General features: G+C 42.0%; 1 protein-coding gene across 2 annotated transcripts in view; it reads left to right on the forward strand.

Moving 5' to 3' along the window:
- The window catches only part of NTRK3 (neurotrophic receptor tyrosine kinase 3), a 449,021-nt gene extending 443,431 nt beyond the window's left edge, over window positions 1-5,590 (forward strand). For both annotated transcript variants that reach the window (XM_027852115.1, XM_027852116.1), the window contains 2 exons: window positions 1,945-2,103; window positions 5,332-5,590. In XM_027852115.1, the coding sequence (XP_027707916.1) occupies window positions 1,945-2,103; window positions 5,332-5,517 (345 nt within the window). In that variant the 3' untranslated portion in view covers window positions 5,518-5,590. The remainder of the gene's footprint in view (window positions 1-1,944; window positions 2,104-5,331) is intronic.
- The last annotated feature ends 3,799 nt before the right edge of the window (window positions 5,591-9,389 follow it).

Consider the following 9,389-nt stretch of genomic DNA (forward strand, 5'->3'; position numbering starts at 1 on the left):
CAGGTAGTCAATGACAGAGCTAGGATTAGTACCCAGGTTTTTCGACTCCTGGGACAGCTAGGAAGTATAATGGATAGAGCTGGGGCCTAGAGTCAGGGAGGCCAGAGTTCAAAGCCAGCTTCAGACACTTGCTAGCTAACATTTTTAGCTCACAGGCCATTGTTTATCAACCCCTGAAGAGTTCTTAAGTCTACCAGAATAATTCATTTTTACATTATTGATGTTATAGTGTAAGTCATTCTTCTAGTTCTCATGATTTCACTATGCATCAGTTCATACAATGTCTTTCCATGTCTTTTGGAAACCATCTTTTTTCTTTATTTCTTACAGCGCCTTAGCATTCCATTATGTTCCTATTCTATGACTGAATATACTGTAATACATGCAGTCTAGAATTATTGGTCTTGATATAGAATAGAAATCAGGGGTCAACTAGTTCTAACCCCCTCATTTTGTTCATGAGGAAGTTGAAGCCCTGAGAGATCTTGTCAAAGATGATCCAGAGGGGTAAGGGGCAGAGTTAGGATTCAAGTCTGATTTTTCTGTTGCTCAAGCCACTGTTCTTTCCATTTTTATCAAGATGCTGACACAGTGGCCATTGGTAACAATGGGTTTGATATTTAGGCCAATCTGTTCACAATTTCATCTATGAGTCCCTTCCTAATTGTTAAGTTGATGCCCAAGGTCTTAGTAATTTATTTCACCAAGATGACCAATTTTATCTATGATATGCAATGTGTTTACTGCTATTTGTTAGTCTAATGCCTCTACTCTATTTAGCAGTAGAACTTTCTCTATCCTTTTCCTTCAGTTAAATATATGAAATAATTAATTACATATGTGCTATTTTCTTTATTGACCTTTCTGAACATATCTCTTTCTCTTTTTTTTCAATTTTTATTACTGTTGTTTTCACCTTACATTCATTTCCAAATGTATTTGTCCCATTTCCTTACCCAGAGAACCATCTAGTATTAGAAAGAATGAAAGAGGAAAAAAAAAAACTTGAGCAAAACCTACCATTATTTCAACCAGGTCTGACAGTATATATAGGGCTTCCCACCTACCATTCCCTCACCTCTGCAAATAAAGAGGTTGCATTTTCTCGTATCTTTTTCAGGGTCAAATCTAGTCATTATAATGATTACACAGCTCAAAATACCTTTTTCCACTGAATTAATCAAGGGGGCTCACTGACTATGAATTTTATGTATTTAAGAAACCACTTATTAATGCCCTTGTAGTCTTATAAATGTTTTCCTCCAATTCTTATTTGGTCCACCAAAATACTTGTATGCCTTTTGTGGACTTTCTTGTTGTTCCTTATACCTGAGTCCATGGGTATCTACTCAAAGTCTGTGAATATGATATAAAAACACTATATGAAGATTGAAGATTGTATTTATATGAAATGATGTCTAGATACCGAACCAATGAGTATAATGAGCTGCTATATTTTAGAATCCCATTTTGATAGTATGCCAATTCCCTTTGTTCCCAGATAGTGAGACTTTGCTGTTCTTGAGGCCCCATCAAGTACTTGTACAATTCTCTAAAAAAGGCATCTTCCAAAAAAAAATATCCTCCAAGCTTTCTTCCTAAATCTCTTCACAGTCTTCATGACACGCTGAATTCTTTATCTTCTATTCATTTTCTTGACTTGTGATCTGTCCACAGGGTCAGTTGACTGGTCTAAATGTTAGAGAAGGTGGTATCTCCATGTCTCCATTGACAATTACCTACTGATGCTGTCAACATTTTAGATTTTAGAATAGCAACGCATCCATAAACCTTGTGTTATAAGTTGGATATGGCTATGACCTGTGTGGGATCATGAGTGAATTAAGTGATCTTGTGGGTGGGATATGTGTAGAAATAACAACCCAGAAAGGAATCTAGTTTTCTGATCACCCAGTGTGAATTTCTGTCTCTGCTTCCATATAGGTGGGAGGTCACACCATGCTACCGATTCGCTGGATGCCTCCAGAAAGCATCATGTACAGGAAGTTTACTACAGAGAGTGATGTCTGGAGCTTTGGGGTGATCCTCTGGGAGATCTTCACCTATGGCAAACAGCCTTGGTTTCAGCTCTCAAACACAGAGGTACTCGTTTAGATTCACATTTAAGGATTATTGGGTGGGAAGGTGAGGTAGAATTTGAGCCAGGGTTTGGGTATGAAGAACTAAGAGACATTAGACAAGTGAAGGAAGGCTCTGCATCTTGAGCTAATGTACTCAGGAGTTCAGTGGGGGTGGGTGGAGTAGGAGTGAAGGTCATCAACAAAATAAGGCCAAAATATAACTAAAGGATGGATGTGAGGGGAAATATATGGATCATAGAATTGTAGTTGCAAGGGCTTTGTAGAATAGGAGAGTGGTACACTGTTCAATAAATAGGAGAAGATGCATAGGGACCCATCATCTCATTTTTTGTCCCCCAGAGATCAGTTTATAGCCTGTCCAGATGAGACTGGATATTTAGTAAAGTTTTGAAAGACCCAAGGGGTTCTGGCTTTCCTTATCCAAAAGATCTACAAGAGGTTTGGGATATTTTGTGGGTTGTTGTGAAGCCCAATTAGGGATTCATCTTCACCCTAGGGCAGGGCTTCTTAACCTGGGGTCCACGAACTTGCATTTATTTATGAATACATTCCAATATAATTAATTTCCTTTATAATCCTATCTCTTTTTATTTTATGTATTTAAAAACATTATTTTGAGAAGCAGTTCATAGGCCTCTCCAGGCTTCCACAGGGGACTGACAGACAAAAACGGTTAAGAGCTCTTACTCTAGGGCATGCTTAAGAAGCTAGTTGGAAACCATCCCAGACTCCCCCAGCAGTAGATCCAATCCCATGGGGGTAACCCTAGAGTCAAGCTAGCCTGCTGAGTCTTTCACACTGAAAATAGATTAGGTCCAGGACAGACCTTTAAGGGCAGCTACTAACTGGATCCTTAAAAAAGGATTGGTTCAGATCTGACCCCCTCAACCAATTCAGAATTATACTAGCTGCCAGGACTGTTGTAGAGTGACTTCATTTGTTCAGTCTTTTGTCTGCAGGATGTTCATAAGAAAGGAGGGTAGAGGCACACTTTTACTCAAATTCTCCTGAAATTTTAGAAGTATTCCTTTTTTTTCCTGGAAACTGTGTTTGCTCTCTTTCCTTTAAGTACCCTAACTGCTTAATTAAGTGAGTTTCAAAGAAGAAAACCAAGGTATTTCTTTAAATCTCTGGTATCTCACCATTCACAAGCTCAGTGGGGCTTTTCTTTGTTTCCCAAAGTAGCACAAAACATTTTTAGAGCCTTCAAAAAAATGAAAGAATTTATGGCAGGAGCTATTTATTATAGTGTTTTTTTGAATTATTACTTATTCCTGGGAGAAAGAACATACCCGCACACACACATACACACATGCACACACACACATTTTCTCTCTCTCTCTCTCTCTCTCTCTCTCTCCCTCTCTCTCCCTCTCTCTTTCTTTCTTTCTTTCTCTCACTCACTCACTTTTTACAGCTCCTGTGTGTGTGGAATATTTGGTGCCAAAGTCCTTGGCCTATGAGTATTAGTTTGTGGGTTTTTTTTTTTTTTTTTGGCACAGAACTCTCCCTGTTATCAAAATGTTGACAGGAAGAAAGGTGGCTTATGAGAGCCACAGGAGCCCAGGAATAATCAACCCCCAAGACACAAGGAGTGCTTTCCTTTTTCCTTTCCCAGCTTGAGGGCATGGACTAGGCCACTTTTTATCTCTAAGTCTCTACAGCTTTGCACAAACAAGTGCTTTTTAAATATCGGTTGACATGCAATGCTTTGCAAAGATTTGGTATTGAAGCCAATGCCCTGTCCTTCACCTCCTCCCACCCCCAATATCTGGTTGAATGTCCTCAGGCTATGTGTACTTCCAGAATCTGCAGAGAGAGCACCAAATGCCCTGTAGTTAGTTCACCCTCATGGAATGACCAAATGGAATAGTTCCATGCTGGAGGGGAAAACTCAATGTTTTTCTTGGCATTGGTGGTCTGAGCTAGCTAAGGATGAAGCCTCATTGTGGTGCAGCTAGTTAGGGGGTCCAATAGACATTATGGGACAGCTGGAAAAAGCACAGCTGTGGATCAAACAGATTTGTTAAATTATGAGCCAAGATGGATATCCCAGGCTAAAGGGTGAATAGAGGCATTGATGTAGTTGGGATTTTCTGAATGGTTATGATTACTTGAAACTTACACACATGCATGCTGGTGTCTGCATGTGTGTACAAACACACACACACACACACACACACACACAGAGGATGGCTATACTAGGCACCATGAGGGAAATAGTTTAAAAAAAAAAGATACCTTGACTTCGAGGATGGGAGACAGGACTTGTACAAAAGACACAAGGTATAAAAATGAAAAGAACAGAGATATACAACCAAACATCAGCACAGAACTATGTTCCTATGCAAGCCCTACATCTGCAGAGGAGGAAAGAGAATGACTTGGGTATAGGAGTGGGTCATACAATAATTGGAGCTAGGTAAACTACTCTGGATGAGTTCATGGAGGAAATGTGAGTCTTATGAAAGGTGCTGAAGAGGAGAAGGAAGATGGTTTGGTGTAGGTTAGACAGTTAAAATATTTGAATGACTCCAAGGTGAGTGCAAATGATGTGTTTATGGGTCTAAGCAGAAAAATGTGCCTTGGTAGAGCAGAATTAGGGTTAAGTGTGAACTAAGGGTGATACGGAAAGGGTAGCCAATTTGAGAGAAGCTTTAATTGGAGGCAAATGGTATTTGGAAGTTACTCCTGGTTTATAAGAAGTTGAATGACATGGTTAAATGATCCTTACTGAAAAGAGATTGTAGTAAATGTGATCATTAGAGTCCTTCAAGGCAAGAGAAGAGGAGGCAGACCAGAGGAAGTAAAGCGTAAATGAGGTGAAAGGGGGTGCTGTTTAAACATGCAGCAGGCATGAAGAAGAAATGAGGAAGTAGTATGGTGTAGCAAAGTGAATAATGGAGAACTAAGAAAACTGGCCCAGCAGGTAGAAAATATGATTGGTCACAAGGAGAGAATGGAAACAAGCTTCATGTAGACAAACTTGGCAATTCCTCCATCTCATTCTTGGCATATGCCACCGATACAATAGCAGAAAAACCAGTGGCTCTCAACCCAAACTAGGAGCAAAGCACAGCCTCTAACCACAACGACTCTTTTTGCTGTTGGAGTTTTCCGTTTAAGCATTTTTGTTTTGTTGTTCTGGGTGTGGAAGAAAGGTACAAGGCTTTGGAATCTGGATAGTGAATTTCCTCTTCTTTTATCTTATTTTTTTTTTCTCTTTTAGGTCATTGAATGCATTACCCAAGGTCGTGTCTTGGAGAGGCCCCGGGTCTGTCCCAAGGAGGTCTATGACATCATGTTGGGATGTTGGCAGAGGGAACCCCAGCAGAGGCTCAATATCAAGGAAATCTACAAAATTCTTCATGCTTTGGGGAAGGCCACCCCAATTTACCTGGACATCCTTGGCTAGTGGTCAAAAATTCCTTCTTTTTCCCTGCCCTACTTCTTTCCTACCTGCCCTATTTCCCATTTCTTTCCTCCCTGACTGAAGCAAACATCTTCACATAAACTCAAGTGCCTGCTACACATACAACACTGAAAAAAAAAAAACCCGACAACCTGTAAGGCAGTTTGGCATATATATGTACATATATACATATATAATATATATGTATATAATCTGCAGAGATACCTTCCACACCAATACAGAGAGAAGCTGCTGTTACAGAAAGTTATGACTTAACAACAACAACAGAAACATAGAAAACCTTAAAAGTATTAAAAATAACGGAACACCCTTTAACTAAAGCTGTGGCCCCAGCAACTGGCCCCTGCTGTGTATGCTTCTTCTGCTCTAGTTGCTCAGAGCTGAAGACCCTTGACAATGCAGAGAGACAATCTTCTTGTTGGGATGGGAAGAGTTGAGGTGGGGTGAGAGTCCTGCTGCTCATGTATGATGTACACTGAAGGTCTGAATAGGGTCCTGGGGTAGATGGCTCCCCCCGGCAAGAGAACCACACCACAGCAGTGTTCTCTGGGAACTCATCCTGTTTCTATCCTAATCCTTTAAACTCTATCTCCACCCCACTTTCCACTCCAATGCTACCCCATCCCTTTCTCTTTTCCCATTTCAGGACTACTTTCTAATTTACTGATTCGTAAACATAGACTTGATATTTTGGGGACATGCTATCATGATCCCCTCAGAAAAACCAACAAAAAGCCAACAGCAGAACAGAAAATCATGGCAGCAGCAAGAGGAGACTTTGGTGTTGGCTGGGCTCAAGTTCTTTGCTGGACTTGGAAAGGGGTTTGTCATCTATCCTCCTAAGGATTCCTTCGCCTTAAAGAACCATGGGAAAAGACCTGTCTACCCCACTCCATCCAAACACCCCCCCCAAATGCCATTATCCACCCATCCCTTAATAACAAACAGCTTTCACTTCCCTATCCTTTGTATTTAGGTCATTGGAGAGATGTTGGGGGTGGGGAAGACAAGCTCCTCCATATTGTCCCATTTATGTGGGTCTAACAAGCTGCAGTTTTCAATCAGAACAATTCTTAGTTCCTTGTAGTATCCAGGTATGTCTCCTTAGGATTCTCTCTTTACTGGGTCTCTTCTCCTTTCCGTTTAATTTCCCCCTTTCTACTCTTCCCTGGTCCCCCCATCATTCAGATACACTCTGAATCTCAAAGTGAGGAAAGGGGAGATAGGTCATGACAAAGGATATGGTGGTATTTGCAGCAGAGAGCAGGATGGGAAAGAGCCCATGGGGAAAAACATAGTGGGCACCTGCACCCAGTCACTTTGCCATTCTCTTCACGTTCCCAAGCCCCTGAAAGGATTGATGCATCTGCCTTTGAGCTGTTGTGAAAATGCAGAGGGTGAGGAATAGCTTTTGTGGGCAGGGAGGGGGAGGGAAAGAGCTTTCTCTGGGAGATATTCAATGAGTGGCCAATGCAGCAGTCTTGGCATCTTAATGAGGACAGAGTCCTGACCAGTGAGAGAGAATGAGTGGAGCCTGGGCAAGGGGAGCAGCTCTTCCTACCCCTTTGCCAGTGGAATCATTGCCTTCCTGGGTACTATTATGGGACTAACTATAGTCAGGAGAGAGAGCAGAAAAGAGTGCCTGTCATGATAGGAAGGAATAATGCTACTATTCCCCTGTTCTTCCTAAATCTCAACCTAATTCTTAGCCCAGTACTACCTAGGAGACTGGTAGAAATTATGCCTCTATATAACTGGAGCTTCAGCCTAAGGACTGGGGAAACTTTTCCTTCCCTGCTCATCTAAGAACACATCTGCAGCCCATGGCATCCTGTCAGCTGACAGCAATTGCTTCTAATCTGGAGTATAGGAACCCCCTGTGTGGGAACCAGGGCAAATTATTTTATTCAAATAGAAAATTACTGTACTGAGATGATAGAGAGTGGAATTGGGGGCTGCTCAGCTGGACTTGAAAGCAGAAGAGGCTAGTCCAGAGCTTCTTCTGGTTTCTGCTCCCTGCGATGTGGCCAGAAAGCCCCTGAAGATGGTTGGGGAGCTTCCATAGATGAATGGGGGCAAGATCCCACCTTGTAAAAAGAATACTTTGCTGTTCTATACTATTTGTCTGTCTGTTCTTCTCTGCCCTTGGGAGCCTTGTTAAACTCTGGGATCTCTAACTGCCCAACAGCATGATGCAATGCTGCTTTTGTTGTTTGGTGTTTGTTTTAAAGTATTCATGCAAAGGGGTGGAGGGGATGGGTGGAGATGGAAGAACCAAAGTTCATGGAAGAGAAGTTCTCCACTCCAGGAAAGCCACTGATGATTACAGGTAAAACTCATCTGCTCCTCTTGCTACCCATCTGCCAGCAGATATCTGGGCCTCTTTTTTAAGTTATGTTATTGAGACCTCATGTTGACCAATGAATGAGCAGGGGAGCAGGGAGAAAAAGACTCAGGATCTTTGTAATTGGATCCCTGAAAGTGGAAGAAGAGGTTTTAAGTTGATACTGTGAGTAATCACTGGTCTAATGAAAGAAGGCTGTTCCTCTGAGCTTGTGGAGCCTTGAGAATGAGATTAAAATGATCAGCTGACCCTAGCCTTCCCTTTAAGCTGCCTCGTTGCAGTTAGAAGATGGGAACGGGAACAGAAATGGGTGGGGAAATACCAGAAGTTGCTTTCCTCCCATCCTTTGACTTTGCTACCTACTGTTAGTTCTGAGTGGGGTCTGAATGAGTTGTCCATTTTGCCTGTTGAAATGCTCTCAGGAGCAACTGAATAAAGTCCGTGTGTTGGGAACGAAGAGAAGAAAGGAGACAAGGAGAAGGAATGAGTAGGGCTAAGTAAGATGATAGGGAACCGTCTTGGTGTTGCATGGGGAAAACCTAGATTAACCTTCTAATCACCAGACAGAATTTGATAAGTCAGAACCTTTCTGGGTGTTGGTCCTCTAGCTATAAAATGAAGGCATTGGACTTTTGATTTCTAAGAGCTCCTCCAGATCAAAGATGCTATGCTAGGATCATACTAAGTACTGTTTGGTCTCCTCCCGCTTGTGCTTCTTCTTTCCTGGGCTTCCCCTGCCTTGGTCAAGCTTTATGACTTTTTTTTCCCCCCTGAAATTGTAAATTGAAGTTAAACATGTTATTTAAATGGATTTCTCCTACCCAGTCCCAAATTCCTTGTCACCACTAAAAAGACCCTTCCCCCCTCCACTTTTTATGGGCTTAATTAGATTCTGTTTGAATGTTGGTTGGTATTGGGCCTCCTTGCCCTCTGCCCTGACTGGGCTCTCTGAAATTCTTGAGACCCAGGAACTATTCTCTGCTGTTTTACTGTCATCACTAGCCCCCTGTAATGACTGAAAAAATGATGTCCTGCTTGGGAGCTCCTACAAAACTATCTCCTCTTAGAGACACCTTCTGCAACTTTCTAAGCCTTCCTTAATTGGGATGTGCCCTGAGCCCCACCCTGTAATTACATGCTTTGAGTGGAGCTTAAAGGTAAACCCTAATCCCACTTAGGGCCAATGGGATGAAGCTCTCGGTGCTTCCTTCACTCAGCCTGTCCTGTACAAGTTCTCTTCAGACATGCCTCACACAAGAAAGGAGAAAGTTCTCTGTGGCCCCCCTCCCTGCCCCCATTCTCCAGGACAGCTGTCATTTAATTTCCATGGTGGCAAAGGAACCAGCCTCTAGAGCAAAAATGAGTCAATTTAGAGAACAAGGGAGATACACTAGCAGAATATAAAGTTCAGAAGTGAGGCAGTGGGGTTTAATGCAAAGTGCATGGGTATAGAAGTCAAGAGTTCTGGCTTTGACAGCAATTAATTGTGGTCCTCACAAGGGGGTATATC

This window comes from Vombatus ursinus, unplaced genomic scaffold (genome assembly GCF_900497805.2).
Source record: "Vombatus ursinus unplaced genomic scaffold, bare-nosed wombat genome assembly UNPS02009205.1, whole genome shotgun sequence".
In the NCBI taxonomy this organism is placed as follows: domain Eukaryota; kingdom Metazoa; phylum Chordata; class Mammalia; order Diprotodontia; family Vombatidae; genus Vombatus; species Vombatus ursinus.